Source organism: Benincasa hispida, chromosome 8 (assembly GCF_009727055.1).
Source record: "Benincasa hispida cultivar B227 chromosome 8, ASM972705v1, whole genome shotgun sequence".
Lineage (NCBI taxonomy): Eukaryota > Viridiplantae > Streptophyta > Magnoliopsida > Cucurbitales > Cucurbitaceae > Benincasa > Benincasa hispida.
The window spans coordinates 31,859,496-31,887,016 of NC_052356.1; the positions used below are offsets into that span (position 1 = coordinate 31,859,496).

Sequence of the window (27,521 nt, forward strand, 5' to 3'; positions counted from 1 at the left end):
ATTTAGGGAAAACTAGGAAACAAGTTTACGTTTGACCTTTTTTTTTTTGGTGCATTAAGGGGGAGGGTTCCTCTAAAGTTACAAGGTTTGGACTACGTCTTAGTTGCTCTTTTGTCTTCTGCCGATTTTGTGCATTGGGGGATGGAGAGGGGCAGATCTTACAAGGGAAAATAAAGTAATTTTAGTTACAAAGCATATTTTGACAGCAAGAATGTTGAAAGCTCTGGTTATTTTGGTGACATTGAAACTCTTACTTTGTATAAATTTTAATATGCTTACTGGAGTATAATTTTGACCATGATTTGCTTCTTCTAATTGCTTACACTTGTTTTCACAGATCGTTATTGCGTTTACGTATTATCGATGTGGAGCACTAATAAGTTGCAAGTATCGTGATGTCAACAAAAAGTTCTGGCAGGTTCTTGGTTTAACTTATAAATAAACTGTATCATAAATTTGTACTTATCCTAAAGGCTTAAATTATATGTTAAGAGTAAATTTAATTCATCTTAAATGCATTTTGATTTTCCCTTCTTTCCACAAGAAAAATGTGCTGTCTGCTTCTCTTGTATAATGTTAATGTAAAAATTAATATATAATCATCATCTGATTGTCTACCATTCCTTTATTTCAGGAGGCCAATACTGAGAAAATATTTTATGGATTGGATGACATACAGGGCACAAGTGATATCATCATAGTATGAGTTATTTTGTATGGAAAATCACTCCACTTAGATATATTACTCATGATTTTCTTTGTAATATAGGTTGAAGGGGAGATAGACAAGCTTTCGATGGCAGAAGCTGGTTTCCATAATTGTGTGAGTGTTCCAGATGGTGCACCACCATCAGTTTCCAAAAACGATGTACCTCCTGCAGATCAGGTTCCTCTTTGAGGCCTTGAACGTTTTTTTTAACCCTTAACCTTAGCCATCAGATTTGTTTATAACCAAAACTTGGTAGCCTTTTCTTCATTCACACTCCACCTGATTCATATCTCGAGTTCTGTACTTCCTCATTGAGTAGCACACTTTGTCTTCTCTCTGCAGAATACATGTTATTTTCCTTAATTCCTAATTTATTTTCATGTTCTCTCGCGTCCACATCAAGTAACAGATGTTGTCTTCACTCAACAGAGTAATATATGTCTAGGTAAAGGTTAGACCAAACTAGGGCATATAGCTAGCAGATCTTCCGTGATGTAGTTAATTAGATAGCATCAGTAAAGGATTTCATTTTATTTTTATTTTTAAAAACTGATTAGTAAATCACTTTCATCAGGAGGAATGATAGTACAAAAGTAAACAAACTGTATAAACATTTATACTGATATCAAACAGAAAAGCCAAAGAAGAATAAAATTACAAGGGGCTATGAGAGGATATCCAGTGTGCTTAAAGGTCTCATATTTATTGAAATTTTCAGGTTATTTTAGTTTCTTGTTAGTGATGGTTGATTTGAGAATGTATGTTTTTGTTTGTTTGTTTGTTTGTTTTTGTTTTGGGATAAGCGATAAATCTTCTTGTTTTACCACCCAGTCTAGCTCTTTCACCCATTTTACAGCTTTGTGGGTAATGTTATGTGTTTAATTTGCCTTTGTACGGTTCTGTTAAATGGCCTCACGTCACCCTTTCTAAAATGGTGCAAGTCTATCTTTGTTGGATAAAATAGTAATAATCTTTAGTAACTGGCGCTCCTTATGTAATTATCTTTTGGAAGGGTTCTCCCTGATTTGATTTTTCAATCAAATGTTTCTTTTACCCAAAAAAAAAAAGAAAAAGTTGTGTGCACTATTATTCATTTGAAAATATTTATCATGTGCACAAGCAAACATGACATAAGATTATCAAAAATTCAATTATTATTGCTTATTATTTGGTTTGATTGATGTTCATTTATTTTAGTCTGATTGAAATACATATTTCATGTTTCACGTGGAGCTAGGATATGAAGTATCAGTATCTATGGAACTGCAAAGACTACTTGAATAAGGTAATCCCATTTCTTTTAAGCATAAAAACACCGTAGGCCATTGGAAACTGTCTGATTTAAAGGATATTGAAATTGTTAGGCATCACGTATTATACTTGCTACTGATGGGGATCCTCCTGGTCAAGCCTTAGCAGAGGAGATTGCACGTCGTGTTGGGAGGGAAAGGTTTTCTTTTGTCTTTTTTCTCACCACAAGCCATTATTTTGTTGGATTAGATGCTGAGTAGTTTGGCATTGGCTAGTAACAGACATTTTCATTTTCCATTTTTAGATGTTGGAGGGTGAAATGGCCAAAAAAGAATGAGGTCGATCATTTCAAAGATGCAAATGAGGTTGGAATTATAGATCTATACATTTATTTATTTATTTATAATTTAAAATTAACCTTTTCAGGATGTCTATATTTCCTCTCTTATGAAGGGGATTTAAAGCTTTGATGGGAAATATTGTAGATATTTCTGCTATTTTTTCCCCTTTGCATAGAAAGCTTGCTTTGGGCACCGAGCCAAATAGATAAGATCTGGAATGGAAAATCATCTTTCTGGCACTCATAGCATTTTTTTTTAAATGGAAACAACACGTTCATTGATGAAATGAAAAAGAGACTATTGCTCGAATTACTAAGAGGCTAAAATAAATATGAATGCTAATACTAGGGATCAGTAGATACACCCGGCTATCTCAACTAAGTTGACACACACATAGCAAAACAAAATATAACAATTACAATAGAGTATTATGTGTCATGATGACATAACTACATTGTTTGAATAAAAGCATTCCAATTAAGAAATATCTTGAATTGAATAATCAGAAAATATCTTGGGGAGGGAGCACCTAGCAATCTCCGAATGATCAAACCACTGAAGCGACTTGTCTTGGAAGATGTGCTGGTTTCTTTCAAACCAAATTTCTGATAAAACAACTTTAACTGCATTGAGGACCTATTACGAGCTGAGACACATTCTCTTTAAAATCATTGCAAAAAACCCAATGAAGGTTAAACATTGCAACTAACTTATTTCCAAAGAGAATGGGCAATCATAGAAGGTATGTGTAATGCCTTGAGTTTAGGAGGGGGACATGAATGAACCGAGATCACGTCTGAATGAGAGATATTTTGAGGATATGAAAGTATGGTTAAGAAAGATTTAAAAAGAATAGAAAATCACTACCTATACCAATAAGGTGTACCTTCCTTTTCGGTGGCTCAATCATAGGAACTTCATAGTTAAGCGTGCTTAGTTTAGAGCAATTCTATCTATGTTGGGTGACCTCTTGAGAATTTTCCTAAGAAACATGTGAGTGAGGACAAAGCATGCTGAAAGGACCCGTATTGGTTGTGGTGATAGTTTTCTCTTAGAAGTAATTTAAGACAAGCAAGGATGACGTTGCCAGGTTGCATGGGATGCAGGGGAATGCTCAGGCTATCAGGTGTCAAATCTGGGTTTCGAATCTTGGTGTGAATCTTGGGCCTAAGGAATTACAATATGTTGACAATCTTCATTATTCATCAAGCACAAAGGGCATATTGTGGGCAAAAGAGAATGAGTTGGCAGCTTCCTTTTAAGAGACTGAACAATTTAGGGACCCAAAAATAATTACCCAAATAATGATGTTGATTCTCCTTGGGCATTTTGATTTCCATAAGTTTTTGTGCAGCTTACTGTCCATCGGGTAGGATGAATCCAAATGTCTGAACAACGACTTTACTGAGAACACTCTTGAAACATCTAAAGAACAAGATCTGGAATCTTGCCTTTCAACCACTCTTTTCCATCTAATAATAGCAAAAGATTCTGAAATCCAGCATAGCATCTTTCATAGAACTTTATAAATACGATTCAGGGAAAAGTCTAGTTGAGGTCTATCTTGGAGGTAGTGTACTCAAATTAAAGTAGTGATCAACTTCTAGGTTTTGTCATAAACCTAATGGGCTACTTTCAATTACGTGAACCAATATTTGGAAGTTAAAACCACACTTGGGATATTTCCCTCGTGTAAATCCTTTTGTTTAGTTAATCCTTTTCCCTTGAGTGGTTTAGTCTATGCCTTGTTATGGAAGTTAAAAATTTCCATGAAGGTCAAGTTTTTGTTTGGTAGGTCCTCCATGGAAGACTTAACACATTGGACAGGGTGTTTAGGATAGTGCCCAACTCGATAAGGCTGTTGTGTTGCATCCTTTGCAGAGGGCAATAGAGGATTTTGATCATATTCTTTTGGGTTGTGATTTTGCTTTTGTCGTCAGGAACAAGTTTTTTTTTTTTTTTTTTTTTTTTTTTTTTTTTTTTTGAGAATTCTGACCTAGGCTTGGCCATGCATTTGAGATATATAGAGATGATAGAGGAGTTTCTCTCAATCCTCCCTTTCACGAGAAGAGAAGATTTTTGTGGCAAGTAGGGGTGGGCATTATGTGAGGCTATGGGTGAGAGGAACCATAAAATTTTTAGAGGGTTTTTTTTAAATCACTAATTGATCCAAAAGCTTAAATTGATGGGTGAAGGAAAATTGAATATTATATCATCTAATACTCTCCCACTTGTGGGCTTGAAATATGTAGAAGACCTAACAAGTGGAAATCAATTTTAGTTAGGAGGAAATAACATTATAGGGGTTTGAACATAGGACCTCTTGGATTACCTGGTCTGATACCATTTTAAATCATCGTTTGACCCAAAAGCTTAAGCTGGTGGATAAAGACAAATTTAATATTATATCATCTAACAACTTCAGCTTAGAGATTGTCGAGTGAAAGCCTTTTTAGATTTTATGTGCCTCTATGGACTTATATGTCAAAGCCTTAGTGATTGTTTAAGTGTCATTCCTTTTTATTTGAGGCCTCTTTTAGAGTTTGCTGCCTTTTTTGGCTTGCTTTTTGTGTGTCTTTGTATTATGTCACTTTTTTCAATGAAAATTTTGATATTCATAAAAAAGGTGGACTTGTAGACCAAAAAAAAAAAGAAAAAAAAAACCTGGTCCCAAATGAATAGGAATTAGCTAGAGGGAATAATGAGACCTAGTGATGGTTTGCCTATTTTGTTACAGTGGGGCCCATTTTGTAAATTACAAAAAAGAGGAAATTCTGTTGCAGGCTACCCCTTGTAGCAATGGCATCAACCATTTTTATATTGATATTGGAAGAGATAATACACTTTTTTCTATTTTATTGTGTAACAAAGAGGTTTTTGTTTTGGCTGCTTCTCTTTCTCGTAACAAAGTTTTGTTAGCCAAATAGCTGTGGCGGCTCTTAAGTCTAACTCTTAGCATAGGATCATTGCTAGTAAACTTTTATCCCTCAAGCCTCACTATTGTATGTGTTCAATCGGCTTGGAAGATGAATTTCTCTTACATCTTACTGCATATCGATTGATGTTATTTTTAATTTTTCTTTTTTTGTAATCTTCATTTTCTTTAAAAACTTGAGGATGCATTTTTTTAGGGATAGAATGATGCAGTGGATTAGTGAATCAAAGAGATTCTAAAAGTAGAAGGGAACAACCACTTTAGTAGCCATTTGTTGTTTGAGAATGTAGGTAACTAGAATCTTTAGATGCCTAAAATTATAAATATACAAAATTAAAATGTTCGGCATCTCTAGATTACCATGTTTTTTTGTGAATATTTTTGTAGATATCTAAGAATATTTTGATAACTGTGTTTGTTTCGTAGGATTTCTACTCAAGAATGTCTTAAATTTACATAATGTTTCAAGAATGCCCTTACGACTATTTATTAATTTATAATTAATTTAATATAATTTGTATTATATTACATATTTTTTTTTATCTATTCGAATTTCTTTTTAAATTAATACCATTAAATTATTTTTGTACGCTATTTTTCTCATCAAAATAATATAGGAAAAGTGTTTTAATTGGCAAAACTCCTGAAAATATTTTCAAATGTAGTAAATGTCATAGTCTACTAGTGATAGACATTGATAGGCACTGATAGACTATTAGCATCTATCATTGATAGACACTGATAGATAGTGGTATTTTGCTATATTTGTAAATATTTTGGTTCATTTTACTATATTTGAAAACAATCCAATAATATATCATAATTTAAGATTTTTTTATCAAATAAAAATTAATTTTAAATTAAATTTGAAAATATTGCTTAAAAAATTATAAGAACTACGATATAACAAAAAAAAAATGATATATATGGTTGACAATATTTATTTTAATTATATTATGCAAATGAAGTGTAAATTGGGGATGCCCTCAACAATATTTATTTTAATTATATTCACTCACACATATAAGAAAACAAGGAATAGCAAAAAAGTAAATTGGGGATGCCCTCAACTCAGGAATCTGGAAAACCCATGTTTCAGAAGCGCATCCAAAACTCTCGAGATGCTTCTATAAGGGCATCTTAGGATGCTCGGGAATCTTTAGATGATCGGCCTGAAGGAAATCGAACTCGAGATTTCCATGGGCAGCGGAATATAGATCATTCCAAATTACAATCATGAATGAACATTACACATTACAGTCGTAAACTAAACATGTTGTTATACAATCAATATAGAAATTACAGCATGAACAACTACAAATGAAAAAGAAGAAAACTCTACGAACATTTTTCGACTCGTCTCCACACTCCTTGCTCACAAATGGTCGAACACAGCAACCTCGAACGCTCGAACAACACGTCCGCAATACTGCACGAACACTTTGCGCTCGTCCTCAGCGATCGCCTCGGTCACGAACTCCAGCAACACGAACGGCCTTCATAGAACCTCGATGATGTCGAGTTGAGTATGACACCACCAAGACGGTTACCTTGGTATTCTCGGTGTGAGAATCCAGAGGATGGGCTCTGTTCGGACTTGGAATGAGACAGATGAAAGAGGAAAGAACAATCGTGTACACGATTGGGCAAGTGGGAGATGACAGGAACCTATCGATAGGTCGATGCCCAATCATTTAGCCTAAAACCTAGCAAAAGCATACTGCGATCGTTTGAGCTCACGTTTAGCTCAGTATCTGTCGCCTAACAAAACACTATAGATCGTTTACTAAAACACGCTTGTCGCTTGAGTAAATCGGTATTTACTTGACAAGCGCCGTGAGTTTCTTTTGTCGAGAGAAATCTCAAAAAAAAAATTTCCCAAAAGTCTTACCAAAATTAGGAAAACAATTTTCCTTTTATCTCCGGTTACATGAAAGCTAACCAATAACCACCCACTCAATTGTTATTAAAGAAAAGAGAATTAATTATCCAATAATTAATATTATTATAAATAAATGATAAACCAAACTTATCATACTTCTATTTATAACCTATGTTTTAATATCATCTCATGAAACATTAAACCATAGTTCTTTTTCTATTCCATGGTACTTAATGTAAATCTCATTTACTTCAATTCTCCACTAGATGTATCTCATACATTCATACCGATTATATCATATATAATCAAAATACCTCTTGTCAATTTGAACATTTCAAATCAACACCAAGAACTGATCCTCAACTGAATCCATGAGCTACCAAGGGGTCCTTAGGCCTTGTAGCTCGAAGCTTCCAACGGTACGTGCAAAACTAACTTAACTCTTTAGTCACGGGATCCACCATCCGTTAAGTGCCAGGCACTCCACTAAAGACCGACAGCTGAACTCTCCTTACCACAGAATATGATGTGTCCATCTTAACCAATCAAAGAGCTTGACAACCCTTCATAGATCGCTTGTAAGTAACACTGGGCCAATAATGTTATGCCCCTGTAATTACATCTAACTCTTTAAGTACCACTGATCCCTCTAATGAACATAAGTCATAGTCCTACTACGATTGAGTCTTCTCTTCAAAAGAGAAGTCGTGGGCCACATTGTTCAAGCCCCAGAATCAGCCCTTAAGGGAGCAATTTCTCTACTATCCCCGTTTCGGGAAAGGAGTGAATTTCATTTTGTGGATTTGAGTTCCCAACTCCCAGATCAGACAAGTCCCCAAAAAGATAGGCATGTTAAGTTGGCAATCTGGCCATTCTCACCCATACTAATCAAAGGACCGCTCTCAAAGGTAGGAGTTCCCAAAACACTCAGGATTGAGGTCGTGTCACCTATGGTCGTTTAGGTGAGATGCAAGTCTCTAGTATCAACGATGTTATATACAGAGTTTAGTCATCTCGTGGTCCAGATCTTATACAAACTCTTTGTATAGGACACCCCCGCTTGCACGTCTCCACATGAATGGTCAGGATCTACCATCTTTAGTAGTTTACAACACTTGCAAACCTCTACAAAGCGGACCGTATCCGTAGTGTCACCAGGATCAGGTATCCCACCTTAATTCTTATACTACAGACCTATTTAGGTTATCACTTAAGGCATGATCCACTTGTATATCACATATACATGCTTAAGTTCACATAAAATAACCAAGGAGCTTTGTTTATTGGATATGAGTAAATGCCAGAATTAAATAACACTTATTTTATTCATTAAACGTGTATCTTTACAAAACAACGAGACTTTGGGAGAATTAGGACACCAATTCCAACACGGCCATCTTACAATGTTGCAAAACAAATGCGGTAATCTAAATGCCCATTCCATGGGAATCTAGGATGCCCCCGAAACAAACAACTCCTTCGGGAAAGATCAGCCAATTGACTATCATTCTAGAAGAGCAACATGCCCCTCCTTCCCACTTTAAACTCGCCATTTTCCCCAAAAACCTTCCTCGTTGGACTGGCTAAGATTGCCTTACCATATTTTGTTTTGTTAATTTGGCCAAATTTGCTTTTAATCACCACTATTCTTGAGGTGTTTTCATTTTCGAAGTGCCAATGACACTTGGTTAGGACAAGTTTTTAGCTCTTTAGTTTTCGATCCCAGAATCCTCCGGGAGGTATAGGGGGTTGTTAGTCGTCACATGGTGCCAATTAATAAGGTGGGATCCTTTTACGTCATCAGCCCCCTTCCAAAATAATCTTCGTCAAATTTTCTCCACCTTGTTGCAAACCCCCACCATAATCCTAAAAATGGAGAGATAATAGGCGGGAATACTCGAAAGGATAGTCTTAATTAAGGTAGCGTGGCCTCCTTTAGAGATAGAGGAGCTTTTCCATGCAGCCAACTTCGAATCTTATCATAAATTGGGTCCCAGGTAGTAGCTGAAAGGTAATACTTTTGCCTTGTAGCCGAATAACTCAACTAGCTTAAGAACTCTCTTCCTTTCCACATTCAAGTTTTATGTGTAATGATCGTCACCCCAGAAGCTTGCTAAAAAGACGGTAGAAAACATTGCCAATGTTCCACCATCTGTCTATTACCTACAAAAAGGAGGAGTGTCGTTAACAAATGCAATATGAGAAACTTCTATGTTGTCAGCAAATTATTTATTCTACAAATATTAATAAACTGGCTTACGAAGTCTGCTACAGTTGTACAAAGAAAAGGAGACAAGGAATCTCCTTGTCTTATACATTCAGGATCCTCATTTACTTCCTACTGAATTAGGTCTGCATCCAAGATGGGTTTGTTGAGAACATGTTAAGTAATACCTCATTCTTGACTCCCGGGCCCTCTGGGGTCTGTTTCCTTGATAGGGCGTCTGCAGCTTTATTATTCAATCCTGGTTGATATGAAATTTTGAAATCATACCCCATTAGTTTGGTTAAGCATCTCTGGAAATCCGATTGTACTTCTCTCTACTCTAACAAATACTTCAATCCTCTTTGATCTGAGATGACTGTGAAGCGTCTCCCCAACAAATAATGCCTCCATTTTTGCACGGCTAGAACTGCCATTAACTCTCTCTCGTACACTGATTTAGCTTGGGCCCTTGCGGATAACGTTTGACTAAAATATGCAATTGGTCGACCTTCTTGAGACAGGACCGCTCCAAGTCCTGTTCCTGATGTGTCCGTCTCAATGATGAATGGTTTATCGAAGTTCGGTAAGGCTAACACGGGTAACGTGGTCATTATCTTCTTCAAAGATTCGAAGGCTTGCTCTGCTCCTTCTCCATTGGAATGCATTCTTATGCTACAACTGATGTAACGGTTGAGTACTTTTGCCATAATCCTTCACGAACCGTCGATAGTACCTTGTAAGTTCCAGGAAGCTTTTGAGTTCCCTTCTGATTTTTCAATTGGTTCCAAGAATCTTTTCTCTTTTAGCTTCGACTCCTTGCTCTGAAATCCAATGCTCGAGATATTGGATTTTTCGTTGACCAAACACACACTTCTTCTCGTTTACAAACAACTGATTCACTTTTAGGAATTCAAATACCGTTCCCAGATGTTTCATATGCATATCCCAGTCCAGACTATACACCAAGATGTCGTAAAAAAATACTAACACACACCTTCGGAGGAATGGTTGGAATACTTGGTTCATCAATAATTGAAAAGTGGCTGGGGCGTTTGTGAGCCCAAAAGGCATGACTAGAAATTCATGATGTCCTTCGTGAGTTCTGAAAGTAGTCTTAGGCACGTTGTCTTTCTTCATTCTAATTTGATGATACCCAGACCTCAAGTCTAACTTCAAATATACGGTCGACCTATGTAGTTCATCCAATAGCTCCTCTATCATCGGCATTGGAAATTTGTCTGGGATTGTTGCACAATTTAAACGTCTGTAATCTACACAAAATCGCCAACTACCATCTTTCTTCCTTACTAACAACACAGGAGCGGGAACAGGCTATTACTGGTTTTGATGATTCTTGTGATCAACATATCATTCACCAGACGCTCGATTTCTTCTTTCTGGATATGCGCATACTTGTATCCTCCCCTTTCTTTGTCATCATCTTCAAGCTCACTTCCACTCGGGTCAATGATGGGTCTCCCTTAATAACCACCTTGGCATCGCCTTTTGTGAAAGTCATCGTCATACTCGTGCAGTCTACTCCCATATGACCCATCGAGTGTAACCACAGTAGCCCAAGTATCATATCAACGTTACCTATTTCCAACAACAGAAAATCGGCTGTGATTGTGACAGACGACATGACTAAACACACAACTTTGCACATGCCCTTCCCTTGCATGGCGGTGCCGTTGCCAATGATCACCCCGTAATTTGATGTTTCTGTTAATGGTAGCTCTAATTGTGTCATGATTTTTTGATGGACGAAGTTATGAGTCGCACCGTAGTCTATCATCACTATTACCTTGACTCCCTTAATGGTTCCCTTAACCTTCATGGTCCTCGGAGCGGAGAAACCTAGCACCGTCCTCAATGCTAATCCATGGTTTCTGCTGTTTCTATGGTCTCATCCTTCACTTCCTTGACCACGATTTGCTTCCTCGATCCCTTCTCATGCAATTAACAACATTAACTCGATCCCTGGATTCCTGTATCCAGCCCCTAGGATGTGTTGCTGTTATTTATTTATTTTGTATATCCAGTTTCTTGTTAAAAAAAAAAAAAAAATTTAGAGTATGGAGGGAAAATGGGACTAATGAAAGTATATTCATGCAAGTTGCTGCCACTAAAAGCCAGGAAAGCTAAACTTTATTATTATGACCGATGAATGATTGACAATGTTTGCACGGAATCATTTCTCTTCTAAATTTTGTTCAGGTTCTGATGTACTTGGGCCCTGAGGCCCTGAAGGAAGTTGTTGACAATGCAGAGTTGTATCCTATACGTGGATTATTTAGCTTCAAAGATTACTTCGATGAGATTGATGCATATTATCACAAAAAATTTGGAAATGAGTTCGGTGTCTCAACAGGATGGAAGGCTCTCAATGATTTGTACAATGTGAGTTGAAACTAGCAAACTCTTTCTTTGAAAATATTGATTCTTATTTGAGCTACCGAGAGCATTGTGATCAGGTAATGACAAATACTGTATTTAACAAAGAAACAAAAAGTACAAAAAAATTGGTAGATAAAATCTATACTATAAAGACAATAATTGATGAAAGAGAACCTCAACTGGCATTTATCATCGAAGGAGAATACTATCGATATTGAAAGATATTGATTTTCTCATTTACTCATTACTTTGCTCAATGTGAGGAAACCTCTCACTGAAAGCAATCCACAAATTTCTAACGACATATTACAAAAATCTATAAATGTTCATCTGTGCAAACTGCAATTTTTAAACTCCATTTTATTTCCATTTAAACTTGGATTTTCATCTGTGTAATTAAACTAGTGTTTCATTGAATCTGCAAAGCTCTTCTAAAAAATTAATACGCTTATGTTTCTACTATTTCTAGATCTTGACTTTTTCCTGAATGTTATTATTTCTCTGGTTAGGGATGATTTTGACTTTTGAGCTATGACTGGAAACTTCTCTGAGTTTATGCAGAATGATTATGCTGTGAATGGAATATTATTCCAATTGCGTTTTTCAAATGAGATTTCCAATTGCATTTAGAGCTGCAGTTCTTTGCTTTGATGATTTACTTATGCAAATTACTAGCTTTGTTCTTGAGCAATGAAAAGAGACTTGAACGCTTTAAAGATACAAACTCCATGAGAAAGTGAATGAAAATAGAATAATAAGAATACACCAAAAAAATGAAAGCAATCCAATCGAAACATGTCTCGAGAAAGATCACCAGTAATTTAATTGAATGAAGGTAATGGAATTGTCGTTGTGTATTGTTTTCTGTTGTAGGATGTGATCCTTTCTTATGTTGGAACCTGGAATACGAAAACATACAAAAATTTATGTCAGCAAAATAATTTTCTTTTAGATTTTTTATGGCTGAAGCGTTTATTTTAAACAGGTTGTCCCGGGGGAGCTTACCATTGTTACTGGTATTCCTAATTCAGGCAAAAGTGAATGGATTGATGCTCTGCTATGCAATCTTAATGCAAGTGCCGGTTGGAAATTTATTCTCTGCTCTATGGAAAATAAGGTGAGCTGTTCAGACTTCTGAGCTGCCCAATGGTTGACATTTTTCTATTTGATCCTTGTCATAAAGTTGTGGGTTACTCAAAAAGAAAAAAGGAAAAAAGAAAAAAGGAAAAATTGTGGGCTATCAGCGTCTAAAAGATTCTGCTAATGATAATTCTGGAACCTTTTTCTCCAAGCACTTGATATATGAATGAATTTTTCTTGATGTTGAAAATCTTAGCTTAACACTTGATAATCTTCTCAGATGGCTTTTAGACTTATAGCCGCTTGTGGCTTTGCTAGATGTTGCTTTTTGCATGTTTCTCTTATGACTTCAATATCTGTATTCCATTGTAGTTCCAAAATTAATTTTGGTCTTGAAACAACTAATATTTTATAACATCTTATGCTTACCACTCAAGTAAACAATGTCATTTAGTTAACTGCTGATATGTGGTAGGTTATTTTCTAGTATGCTTTGGTAATGTTTTCTTAGTGTGTGAATTATTGCCTTTAAAACGAAACAATGTTTCACTTCTTCTACTTAAATCGATATACTGACAAATAATATGTAAGTTCTCCTTGCTCTTTCCAAAATTTATTCTGCAATCTTTCTATATTAGGTTATTGGCACAACCTCTGCAAACATTAGTTCAGGAATTATGGCATGAGAATATAGACGCAGCAATTTATATGCATATATATAAAACAATCTACAATATGAAAGAACTTTGCATACACTGATAAAAGAAGGGAATATGGGGTAACAAATTTTGGAAGACATTGACAATCTTATGGTTTTTAATAGTTGTCGATTAGTAATTGTACTGTCATAATTTTGACGACTAGCTGGAGACCCTTTTTGTGACCCCACTTTCCCTTGTACATTCTCTCTCTAAATGCAATTTGTTTATTTTATGACAAATATTGTCACAAACATAGAAAAATAATTTTTATGACTAGTAAATAAGGAAATCCGACAGATGTTCTTTCTTAATCTTCCTTCTTTCATCCTGTTTCAATTTAAATTTATTTTGATGAATTATTAATAGGTTCGGGACCATGCAAGAAAATTATTGGAGAAACACATCAAGAAGCCTTTCTTTGCTGCACGGTAAGTCTTAGATTGTAATTTTTGTTCTCTCACTACCCTTGGTTCTTATAACCATCACATTGAACCAAAATATCTTGAGTTCAAAGCGGTAGAGTGGCTTTGCTGTCACAATCTATTAAGATTCAACACTTTGTTGCTCCAATTAGATAAAAAGGTAAAAGGAAAAAAAAAAGAAAGAGGGATCTTGAGCTCAAAGATAAAGCCTCCTACCTGAAATATTATTACCACAAATCTATCATGAGTAGATTTAACAGCTGAATCCTAAAGAAGAGAGCTCCAACCTATATGACTAAGGCCTAGTGGATAATTACAAAGGTTTTTAGATACATGGGTTGAAAACGAGGCATTAAACCTAACATTGGGCCAAACCTCCTCTCAAGACCTCATAATAGATTCAATACCCTAAAAAATTTTATTGTCTCTAAAGCCAGATTTCACATCATACAACAAAAAGAAAAAGGAAAAAAATGCTGTACACCAAAGCACACTACCATTATCCTATGGGTGGGCGGTACAAAACCTCCTCCATGATAAGAAACTAACTCTAGAAATCCAAAAGAAAACAGTCTGAAATCAAGTGAGCATACACCATATTGACAACTCCATAAGATGTAACCCAGATCCTCATATGACTACATAAAAATTAGTACTCACAACACTTATAGAATTAAGTGTTCCAACCTTGGCTGAGACTGCAAAGATTTCATACTGCAAGGAGCCAATTTCTCATTGCTCATTTTAGCAATCAAAATCTGTCCATTTGGTGAAGTTTCAAATGAACCACGCCCTCAACTTCAAAATACTCCCCACACCATTTCCTTGAACTGATGACTATAATCAGCACCTTTTGTCTTATATAATAGCATCTTGATCAACTGGTTGTTGAATTCAGCTATTATAGTGTGGGTTTCATAGTTTAAACAAGTATTGCTGTTATGCTATATGAGCATGCATGTCTTATAGACCAACAAACATGTTATGTTGTATCTGTATTTAGTATCCACCATGTTATGTTGTTCCTTTAACCTTGCTTTGGGCAGGGTTATCTCTATCCCGGCCCCTAGGTTGTTCTTTCACCTTCCTTTGAGGAACATATATATTTCTTATTTAAAAAAGTTGTACGATGATCTACAATTTATAATATAATTGGCCTTTGTGGACTCTTAGTATCAAGGAAGGACAATCAGTGAAATAAGAAAAGGCATCATTCATCCTTGTTATGTACTAGTGATACCATAATTCCTCCTTGTGTGTTTGTGATACCAAAGATGTATCTTAAGTGATTAGCCGGGGACAAAATCTGAAGTTGCAGTCTTCTGGTCATGGTCTCAAATCAGTGCTTAGTATTCTAGGCCAAGGCCCCTTATATAAGTTGGAGTGTGTAATGGTTTAACAAAATGATATAGGTTGGATTGTCGAAGTGGACCTTGGGGAAAGGCCCTTTTCACTTGTTTACTTGCCATTGTTATCAAAAACATTATTTGCAGTTTTTGCATATAAATGAGAAGGGCTGGTTTCGGAGAATGTTCAAATCATTTTTTTTTGTTTTTTATTGCAAATTCAGTGAAAATTCTCTCATGTTTTGTTTCAGTTTGCTTTCACGAGTGAGATATTGTGTAGAACACTTATTCTAAAATCATGACTTGAGAGCTTTCTGGATAATGGTTCGAGTCAAATGATAATCTTAAACTTTACACATTTTCTAATAATAATTCATAAGAACAATTTCCTCCTTGAAATTTTTGTTTAGTTTGGAAAGCGAAAATAGAAAACTATTATGAAGACAATTTTCAAATTAACCCATAATCTTTTTCTCCCCCTCAATATCTCTGCAATAATTTTGGCTAACTTTCTCTCTTTTGTCACCTCTAGTTATGGTGGATCTGTTGATCGAATGAGTATTGAGGAGTTGGAGCAAGGAAAGCTATGGTTAAATGATACATTTTTTCTTATAAGGTAAATGGAGAAGTCTTTGAATTATCTTGTTACTACTAGTAGTGCACATCTTACGTACATGGAAAGTATGTGTAAAGAATGATCTTAAGTTCATAAATAAAAGATATATATATATAGTCGTCGAATTTTGATAGTATTTATGTAACATTCTGGTTCTACATTATTATTTGTTTTAAGTACAATTAGGAATCAATTAGATCTTTAATCTGTTAAAGAATACGGCAACGCATGAAAAAAATTTCCTTCATTTTGTGCTTTTCTTTGTTGTAATTTTCTCAGGATTTCTTTTTTAACATTTGATGCAATTTCACCTGAAAGTAATGCCGTGTACTAAATAATAATACCAATTCTTTTGTTGCATATGCTTAAAATTTCATTCAATGTTTGCTTGATGGAGAACTTCCTTCAATGCAAAAGTAACCAAGATTAGAAGGATTAGGAGGACACTTGATATTATAAAGCTACAAACAAAGCTCTCCGATGACGATTGTATCTTCTTGCATGTTATACTCAATTCTCTAAATGATCAAGTGCATTGCAAACAGACATTTTACTAAATTGATCTTTTGATGCCATTTTAATCATGATATTTTTTTTTTCTTTTTTCATCTTTACCTTCCATAAACCTTTTGATGTGCTTTTGAAAGTGTTCTTTCTCTTATTCACTGGACTAGGTGTGAAAATGAGTCCCTCCCAAGTATTAATTGGGTATTGGATCTTGCAAAAGCAGCAGTTTTAAGGCATGGAGTTTCTGGACTGGTAATTGACCCTTATAATGAGCTTGACCATCAACGGCCTCCAAACCAGTGAGTTTTATCATTATGTTAGTTCTTTGAAGATGGAGTAACCCATGATATCTCCTGTAGTCTTCAACCACTGACTGATACTATGGTTTCTTTGATCTCAGTGATAATTCTTTGCTTTTCCTGTTATTTATTTATTCATTTTTGGGTTGTGATGATCCTTTATCTTCCTGAAAAGATTTTGCATCTTTTCTTCCCTGGGTAGAGTTGTCTCAGATTTAATGTGAAAAGAACTCGCTGATAATTTGACTTTGTAAGCTCTGAAAGAGCAGTTCCAACATTTGTTATTAACTTTCATAGATCACTAATTGGCATCCAACTAAATAACTCTATTACGATTCAAGAGCACCTAAAACATAAAAGGGACCCAATTGATTGGATCATATAGACAGATTGAGTTATTGAAATAACATGTTTTATTAATTGACTTCACAAAGCACGCACTTATTTGTTTTACAGTCTTGTTTGAAACCCTTCAGCTCCATGACTTGCTTGTTTTTCCTATGCTTCTAGATAGCACAGTCAAAATTTCCTTGTCTTCCTAAGCATTATTCGTGTGTGATATATCTCAACTTTGTACTTCCAAAAACTTTATTTATTCCTTTTGCTGGCTGTCCTGCAGAAAGTTATGAACTGCAAAATTTGACCTTTGCTTTTCGCCTTTTGTTGTTTATTGTACAGTTAACTTGAAGTTTGAAGTTTTTTTGTGACAGGACTGAAACAGAGTATGTGAGCCAGATGCTTACTAAGGTCAAACGGTTTGCTCAACATCACGCTTGCCATGTTTGGTTTGTTGCACATCCTAAGCAGGTTAGTTGTTAAACTGTCGTTCCATTTTTTTTTGATAAAAGACCAACTTTCATTGAGAAAAATAAAAAGAGAGAATACAAGGGCATAACAAATAAGCCCACAAAAGGGAGCATCTAAAGAAAGGGTCTCCAATCAAGCAAAATATGACCAAGCAAATAATTACAAAGAAATTTGTCCCGATGCCCAAGGAGTGACATTAAATCTTACAAGGGACCAAACAGCAAAAGACTCTCAATCCCTCTAAAAACTCTATTATTTCTCTCACCTCATAAACCCCACAACATGGTACACACCTCAGCTTTCCATAAGAAGCTGCCTTTCCCCCTAAATGGTGGATGGAGGAGCCTCAATCATGTCGCTAAAAGCTCTGTTACGGGTTGTCTGAAGACCAAATTCCCCAAAGAAAAAAGTCCAACCTGTTGAGCAAACTCACAATTCCAAAACAAATGATCTGGGTCTCCCTTCACCCTTCGACACAAAATGCAATATAAAGGCTCAACCAAGGGCAGTAACTTTGTTGAAACCTTGTCTAAGGTATTAAGTTTTCCAAGAATAACCTGTTCAACAAAGAACTTTACATCTTTTGGGATTTTTCACCTTCCATAGAATTGAGAACAGACTCCCTAGGAGGAGAAGGGTCCACTAGAAAAAGGAAGTAAGATCTACAAGAGAAGCCCTTAGAAGGACTACGATTCCACAATTGAAAATTCCTTCTGGCTTCTCCCCTGCCTAAGATTGAAGTCCTCCACTAGAGAGAGGAGGGCTATAATCCCCGTTGTTTCCCTACCAAGCAACGGGCTGTGGAACCCAAACGAAGGAGAGAATGATGTCCTTGAATGAATCAAGTCATCGACAACCCAACAATTTTTCATGGCAGATAAATGATAAAGATTAGGAAACATTCTGCAAAGGGGATGATCTCCCAATCATCTATCCTCCCAAAAAAGAGTACCGTTCCTATTATCCACCACACACTGGACTATCAAAAAATGAAGGGAGCTCATTAAAAAATTTCTTTCCACGTGTTTTATGCATGTGCCTTTGACCTCGCTCAAAATCCAATCAAAAGGACGAGAACCGTACTTTTTCAAGATAATCCTAAACCACAGGGAAGAAGACTCAATGGAAAAATGCCATAACTATTTTGCTTACAACACTGTTTCTAGCTCAAGAAAGGGGTTAGTACACCAAAAGCATTGACTTATACAAGGCAACAAAAGAAGATTCCTTGGTTTATGGAAAAATTCCAAGAAAATAATGCCAATTAGTCGTATAAGTTTGAGATAACTCCTAAATTTTCTTCCCATGATTATTAATAGATCTTAACCAAAATCAAATCGAAGTAGTTGGTTCTACAATGATTGACAAATATTGACTTGAGAAAAAAAAAAGTGAATAAATTTTGGAACTCAAATATCTTTGCCACCCAAAGTAAAAACCAATGCTTGTTATTGTTTTACTTCGTTTCTTAAATCCCTTTGTTGCATATTCATGACAGGTACAGTGATGTCAGTCTTTCTCGAGGGTTTTTGTTTTGTTCTGTTTTTGTTTTTTCTTTCTTTTTTTTTTTGGTCTTCTCATCCTTTCTCAAATATTCCTTGCTCTATGCAGTTGCAGAACTGGTCTGGAGGTGCACCTAATATGTATGATATAAGTGGAAGTGCACACTTCATAAACAAATGTGATAATGGAATTGTTATTCATCGCAATAGGGATCCTGACTTTGGTCCTATTGATCTCCTACAGGTAGTACTATATTGGATGTATTATAAAAAAATATGTTACTTTGGTTTCTGTGTACATTAGTTTTCTTTTCTTTGTATCCTTGCTACTTGTAGGTATCTGTACGGAAAGTGAGAAACAAGGTTGCAGGAACAATTGGGGAAGCGTATTTGGCATATAATAGGTATGTCAAGATCTTATTTCAAAGTTTTCAGGAATTCTCATATTGATTGACTTCTTGAGGTGATGGATTGTTGTACATGCTTTCTTGAAATTAAGGATGTTGAACAATGAACATCATATATTCCTTAATGATAAGAGTTTTATGGAAAAAAAACATTAGGTAGCAAAAACATTTTGTCTTTTGAACAATCTATTTGAAAGCAAACCCAAGCTTTTATTTTTGAGAACACGACCAAACAAACTGGTTATTCATTGTGGTATTGCACATTGTGTGTACGTCAGAGTTTGGCCAATTTTTTATTGCATTTGTGGATGTGGTTCATTGCTTAAGCCGTGATGCTTAAAATTTTCTCATAATCGTTTGGTCAATCATCAGCCTAGGCAATAAGGACTTTATACGATACATGTATCACATTCAAATCAATAAACAAAACATCATTCTGAAAAAGTATCCAACACTAGACCCTCTCTCCTTGTTGGTGCATTATGTGCAAGATGAATGTCAAGAAACGGGTACATCTATTTCTCACATTCCCCTTTGGTAACAGTTATTTGGTCCACAATCTGAAAAGGAAGATCCTTTAACTGGAGCGCGACTCTCCTAGCCATCCCTTCAAAAAGGAGTAGGAATGTCGGATTATCTTTGGCTTCACATCAATAAAGCATTCTCTTGGTTACCATGGATCAAAATGAACAACCCTTCAGAAATTGTTTGATGGGATATGCCACGCATACTAACACAGTTTCTTAAACAAAATTTGAGGGATCCTTTCAGGAAAAAAAAAAAAAAAAAAAAAAAAAAAAAAAAAACAAACAAACAAAATTTGAGGGGTCTTAGCTTTGTAAAGTTTTGCCAAAAAGATTATGGTGCTCTTGTTGGAAAGTGCCTACGGAGATTCTTTATGGAGAGACTTTATAGCATTGTTGCTATTTAGTATTCTGTTAGTACTTAAGGGATGGATGGTCAGTTTACAACTCGCACCAGTCAAAGCCCTTGGAGTTCAATCATCTAAACTAGTCTTCCTACTAAAATAGATTGTTGTGTTTTAGAGTTAGACTTTGGGAAGATTTATGAACAAAAGCCTCCCCTTATGCCATCAACATAACATGGAGTCTCTTATCGAAAACTCCGAATAATTAATTCATGGAGTTGGAATTTCGGAGGACTTATGAAAGGGATTTAGGATATTAAATTCTTTCTAAACCTTCCTAGATGTTTGCTTTGTGAGAAGAAGGGAAACATAGACCACTTTTGCTTTCATTATCAGCCCAATGATTGCATGGTAAATGATTGAAGATCATTACCTGTAGATTTCTTATTGATTCTAGTGTATTCTAGATCGAGCGATGTATCTAACCACAAGAGGATTCTTTACTTATTATGCTTAAATTCCAGCTGTTATAATGTTTTAAAGTGCATTCTTATGTTCAGTGGCTTACAAATTGCAATACACCCTCTATTTGCTGTTTATCATGTCACTTTATCAATGTGCTTTTATTTTATTCCCTTCGTTCTGTGGATCCTCTGTTCAAATGATTGATAATGGTTCTGTCGACGTGCTCATCAGGATAACCGGAGAATTCGTGGATACGGACAAGTCAGTTAGAATAGAGCGGTAACCCAAGAAGTCAAAATTTCGAGTGTAGGTACGCTGTTAAAGGCTTGACATCCACAATGAAGCTGATAACCTGTGATGCCTTCACGAGTATGTTCAAGGTCATTTATCCAGTGCAATACCGTAAATTGTCGATAAACGGCAAGCTCTAAATCTTGCATACAGTTGACATGTAATGGAAATGCCATTTTTTGTTGGGTGAACCATAGAATGCAAGAAAATATATAAAGTTAATGGATGTGTGTACAAAAATGACCATGAGAATTTGGTTTGAAAATTTTGTTCAAAATGAATGCAGGAGTTGAACAAGCAGAGTTATCTTGATACATTCAGTATAATTTTCTTACATTCCAAGCCTTAAACCCTAACCTTATTAATGCCGTTTGAGATTTTAATAGGAAATGATCATGAATATTTTGTTCAAAATGAATGTAGGACTTGAAAATCAAGAGTTATTTTGATAATTTAGTAAAATTTTGTTTGCATTTCATATGGTGTAATGAAAGTTAGGGAAACATGTGGGGTTGGAGTGTGCAATAAAGTGGGTTTATGAGAAGGCAGGAACATAAAAAACAATGTTGTGATTCCAGCTGATCCATCCTAATGTGTAAAGAACAAGACAACTTTGACTATAAATTCATTGTCGGCGTCCTCTCCATGATTGATGCTTTGCCAGATGCTTTGCTTTTTTAATTCAATTTCTTCCTTTTCCATCTTTTTTTTTTTTTAATTCATATTATTATTTTAATAATTATGTGTTAGGAAAATTGAATTTAAGGTTTTAATCGTAAAGTCAATAGTACAAATTTTATGTCTTGTGGACATTTATTTTGATATTCACATTTGTTAAAATTTTCTCCGTCTTTCAATTGTTGTATTTTTCTTCTCACATTATTCCTCTTTATCTTTTTTTGGATAATTATGGATTTTTTTTTTTTGCATTTAATAATAAATTCAGGTTTTTTTTTTTCTTTTTCTCGTCCTCATAATATTTAAGGAGATTGAACCTAAGAGAAACCAATTGTGGTAGCAAAAAATCTAATAGTAAATATTTTTAGCTATTTCTCATTTCATTCTTTTATATTAGCTATTTCTCTCAATTTTTCGTTTTAAATAGACTTAAATTTATCAAAATAGTACAATACATTAATAATATTGTTTTGAATAATAATGATTAAAATATTAATGTCTCTATTGATATCATATATTAATGTCTCTATTGATATCATTTCAATTCTATGAATACATCAATGGGTATATGGATAGAATATCATGAATATTTCTGTAAATTAAAAAGTTTATAAAAAATATTTAAATTAATAATTAAACTATTTTAGTCCCAAACTAAGTTATATATTTTGTTATTAGGATTATTCATGTTTGTATAGATTGATGATAACTTTTTGAATAATTGTGATGGGTGGCAAACTATAGCTAAATATTTGTAAATATAGGAAGTTTCAAAAAAAAAAAAAAAATGCAAACATAGAAAATCTTTAAAATTATTATTTCCTATTCCTTTTTTACCCTCCATTCCTCTCCTATCCTAATCTCCTTCCATCTCCAAATTTCAATCCACCTCCCACCTCTCCGTACCATCTCTCAATTCCTCTCATTACTTTTATTTTTAAAGAAAAAGTAATTGAAAAAATTAACAAGGTTGGGTTTTGAACCCAAGATTTTGAAGAATACTCGATCGCTTTTTTTACAAGTGTCTCATCACTAACGAGCCAATTGTCAGGCCTACTCATCGAAATGGAATGTTAAATATGAATGCTAAATAGAAACGAAATAGAAAGAAACTACTTTTATTAGTTTCTCAACATTTGCTTGTCTTTTAGAAATGTTTCTTAAAATTTAGAATAAAAACAAGAATGATTATCAAACAAGTCTGTTTCTTGATAAATGAGAAACGAGAATGTTATCAAACAATTACATTGTTTTCTTTGTTATTTCTTTTGTAGGACTTTAAAAGTATGAAATCTATCAATAATACATTTCTATTACAGATAGTGTTTGATATCATTGATAGACAAAGTTTATTATAGTCCACCAGCGATACACATCTATCACTAACAAAGAACTCCAATTAGTGATAAAAGTCTATGACTCGTAGACTTTTATCTACTCATGTTTAATAATTTATTAGTAAATATTTGTTTGGTAACACTTTCTCTCGAGTAAATAAACATTGGTGTAGAAGAGTTAATATGGATGATTGTAATTAGAATGTAATTAGATACTCAAGATCGAAATAAAAGTAAAACTTATAGAATTAATCAGTAGGTTCCACGGATAGACTATTATCCTGGCATATATAATAATAGAAATATATAAGTCATAGCCATCGATATACTTTATACTAATCACTCAAAGGAATCTTTGATTGAATAAACCACTTACTATCACTGTTTGTAAATATTAGAAAAAAATTCACAAAAGCCCTCTTTAAAATGTGAAAAATTTGAATTTGGTAATTTTACCATATAAAATTAATGATATTAATGATATTAGTAATATCCATATATCAATTATATAATTTGATGGACATCAATTATAATCGTCTATCAGTAATATAAATTATCAATGGTATTAGTGAAAGAACTTCGATAAATATCAGTGATATCCATGAATTGATGATATCGGTATTCGTGATATAAGTGATAGAAGTTAGGTACATATCAATGATATCTGTGTATCGGTGATATCAAAGATAAAACTTAGATAGATATTGGTGATATCAATGATATTTATAAAGGAGTCTATAAATGATAGACTTATAAGATTAACAAGAATTTATAGTAACTATCAGTGAATCAACGACATCCCCTAATAATTTTCTATTGATAGACATTGATAGTTTTCTGTCATTGATAGCTTTATGTGTTGATCTTTCAAAGTTAATAGTTTTCTCTCAAATTTGATAACCACTTATAAAAATATCAGTGATAACCACGATAGAAGATTATCAGTAATAGTCACTAACAACTTTGAATGTTAATCTTTCAAAGTTGATAGTCATTTATGAAATCTATCGTGATAGCCACTAATAGTTTTCCATCTTTGATATAGATTAATCTTTCAAAGTTGATAACCAGTTATAGAAGTCTATCATTGATAGTATAATAGTCTAATAGTGATAATTATTGAAAGAAGCTGTCAATGATAACCACTAAAGTAATCGATGGTAATTGATAAAAGGTGATAGTAATCATTAGGCTTTTTAGTCTTTTCCAATGTTTGGGCCTATTTTGTGCTATATTTGAGTCTGATTGTCATTTATGAGCCCCAACTTTTTCTATGTTTTATGTTTATTTAAAAGAGACATATGAGATTAAATTAGTTATTTTTTACTAAAAAAGTCAAAATAAACACTAGAAGAAAGGGCTTGAACCTTCCACCATGACCAACAATTTATTACATCCATATATTAATGATATATCTTATAAATAAACATAAAACATAGAAAAAATTAGGGCTCATAAATGACAATCAGACCAAAATATTGCCTAAATATAGGCCCAAACATTGGAAAAGACTAAAAAGCCTAATAATTACTATCATTATAGCTTGGTGACATCCATGTATTAGTGATATCAGTATCAGTGATATAGGTGATAAAAGTTAGGTACATATCAGTAGCATCAAAGATAAAACTTGGGTAGATATTGATGATATCAATGATATTTATAAAAAGAGTCTATGAATGATAGACTTCTAACATTGATAAGAATTTATCCTTAATACTATATATAAAAGGAGTCCATCAGCGATACCAACTATTAATGAATTGGCAACATCCCCTAATAACTTTCTATTGATAGGCACTGATAATTTTCTGTCAATGATAGCTTTAAATGTTGATCTTTCAAGTTTAATAGTTTTTTCTCAAATTTGATAACCACTTATAAAAACATCAGTGATAACTATGATAGAAGATTATCAGTGATAGTCATTAATAGCTTTGAATGTTAATATTTCAAAGTTGATAGTCATTTATGAAACCTATCATGATAGCCACTAATAGTTTTCCATCCTTGTTATAGCTTAATCTTTTAAAGTTGATAACTAGTTATAGAAATCTACCATTCATACTATTGATAGCTTTAAGTGTTAATATTTCATAGTTGTATCTATTTGATGGAAGTCTAACATTGATAGTTATTGAAAGAAGCTGTCGATGATAACCATTGAGCAATCAGTGATAATCGGCTGATAAAAGCTATAGTGATAGTAATCATCAAGCTTTTTAGTCTTTTTCAATGTTTGGGCCTATTTTTGTGCTATATTTGAGTCTGATTGTCATTTATGAGCCCCAACTTTTTCTATGTTTTATGTTTATTTATATTAGATAAGAGATATCTAAGATTAAATTAGCTATTTTTATTGAAAAAGTCGAAAAAATCGCTAGAAGAAGAAGTTGAACCTTCGACCTAGTGGTTAACAGCCACACACTCTACCAAATTAATTTTATGATCATAGTAACTAAATTTAGTGTATTATACAGCATAACATTAATAAAAAAAAAAAAAACATAAAAGTACGCTTGAAATCTTGAATAACTATAATTTTTTCTACATAATTCTTGCAAAACAAATAGAACTATACAAACATTTGTGTTATGTATATTACAAACAACCATTAAATTTAGTATGTTCTCTAAACTTTTAAATGTTTTATTACTTTTTTTTTATGCTTTGAATGATTAAGACTTCATTGTGAAGAATCCTATTCCTAAATAAACAACATATAAAAATTGGCCTCCATATAATTCAATTGATTAAGCTATAAATAAATAGATTTGAACTCGATTAGTTAATCAACTATATTGGTTAAGAATATGATGTGACCAACTACTTATAGATTTAATAAATGTATTCATAATATGGTTTTTAAAATATTAATGTCTAATCAATCATATTGATTGAAAAACTTTAATTTAACTAATACTTAAAAGACCATTTTTTAATTAATAGCAATACCACAACATTAAATTTTCATCAACTTCTTGACATTTTCTTCGATATTTCTAAATTTTCATATCTTTGACATTAATATAATGGAGTAATCGATATTTTTATTATATCGTAAGAGAATATGTAAAACATACAAAATAAATAATAAAAGATTCAATTGTAAATATAATAAATAAAAAATATAACTTAGTTTCATAAGCATAAAAATGTTTATTCATCAATTTAAATATTATTTTAGAATTTTTTATATTTATAATTTTTCTAAAAATATACTTCAACATTGATATTTATTGAAATTTTAGTTAAGTTGATATCTTCACATTTTCGTCGACATTGACATTTTAATCTTTAATAATATTAAAGAAAAAAGAAAGAACAAAGTCTAATATTTTTAGTACAACTAATAGTGTTGAATGAATTTTTGAGACTTTTTTTTAGTGTACACCCAAAAACAATTCATTACAGTCAGTATTGGTCAATTTTTGTCTTTATTAGTAAGAATATCAACGAATCAAAATAAAAAGACAAGTATCAATTTATATCTTTAAACTTTAGGAGTTGTATCTGAACTTTGAAGTTTTACAAATGGATCAATTTGACCTTCTATTACGTTCCAATTGAAAAAACCTCGAGTAAAAAATATAATTGAATCAATTAAACCCCTACATTTTCATAAATCAATTTAAATCCTTGAGATGAAATTTTCTTTGAAAATAGTGCATTCACTTTTGCGCATTTTGTGAAATCGAAGAAATCTACACATGTTTGAGACTTAATGCGGAGATAATTTACAAATAAAATCTCGATGAAGACTGTTATTATCTCTTAGAATTAGAATAATTAAAAGTTATTGATGAGAAGATCATTGGGATCATGAGAACATAATGCAAAATTATAAAGAATAGAAATAAATCTAAAGTTAAATTACTAGAACTGCCAAATCCTCTCTGGCTCTCTTTGTCCAGAGAAACACCAAGACTGATAAATGAAATCCAAAAAGAATGAAAAAAAAGAAAAAACATCAATTATTTATTTATTAATAATATTATTAATCTCTACTATTACCTAAAATAAAATTCTTAATTTTGAAGTTAAATACTAGAAATTTTATGTCAATTATACTATATTTATTGTGACAACATTAATTATTTTTTTTCGAAAAAGACAAAACACACAAAAATTGATATATCGTGCAAAATTCCCATAATTACGATTTGACTAGTTCAACAGAAGGAAAAAAAAAAATCGGCCAGTCAATTTAAAAAAAATAATTAGAAAAAGAGAAAAAGGAGAAGGGAAAAAACAAAAATTCTTTGGTATTATTCTAGATACGATCCAATAATTTAAAGACACATGTCTTTCCACCTAGGATCCAGCCACATCTGATCCGTCCATATAAATAAGTGGGCCCCAAAACGATCGCAATTTGAGCAGAAATTGCTGGCCTCCAGGCTAGCATAGCCCATGAATAATAATAATTAAAAAAACAGAAAGATTCCCAACGGCTCCTATGCGTTGGATACCA

General features: G+C 33.5%; 1 protein-coding gene across 1 annotated transcript in view; it reads left to right on the forward strand.

Moving 5' to 3' along the window:
- The window catches only part of LOC120082994 (twinkle homolog protein, chloroplastic/mitochondrial), a 31,060-nt gene extending 9,712 nt beyond the window's left edge, over nucleotides 1-21,348 (forward strand). The window contains exons 7-21 of the mRNA XM_039038451.1: nucleotides 338-418; nucleotides 635-700; nucleotides 770-886; nucleotides 1,947-1,994; nucleotides 2,074-2,159; nucleotides 2,265-2,325; nucleotides 11,542-11,724; nucleotides 12,707-12,838; nucleotides 13,869-13,930; nucleotides 15,803-15,886; nucleotides 16,561-16,692; nucleotides 17,403-17,499; nucleotides 19,111-19,245; nucleotides 19,338-19,405; nucleotides 20,973-21,348. Coding sequence (XP_038894379.1) covers nucleotides 338-418; nucleotides 635-700; nucleotides 770-886; nucleotides 1,947-1,994; nucleotides 2,074-2,159; nucleotides 2,265-2,325; nucleotides 11,542-11,724; nucleotides 12,707-12,838; nucleotides 13,869-13,930; nucleotides 15,803-15,886; nucleotides 16,561-16,692; nucleotides 17,403-17,499; nucleotides 19,111-19,245; nucleotides 19,338-19,405; nucleotides 20,973-21,024 — 1,404 coding nt within the window. The 3' untranslated portion in view covers nucleotides 21,025-21,348. The remainder of the gene's footprint in view (nucleotides 1-337; nucleotides 419-634; nucleotides 701-769; nucleotides 887-1,946; nucleotides 1,995-2,073; nucleotides 2,160-2,264; nucleotides 2,326-11,541; nucleotides 11,725-12,706; nucleotides 12,839-13,868; nucleotides 13,931-15,802; nucleotides 15,887-16,560; nucleotides 16,693-17,402; nucleotides 17,500-19,110; nucleotides 19,246-19,337; nucleotides 19,406-20,972) is intronic.
- Nucleotides 21,349-27,521: the final 6,173 nt, after the last annotated feature.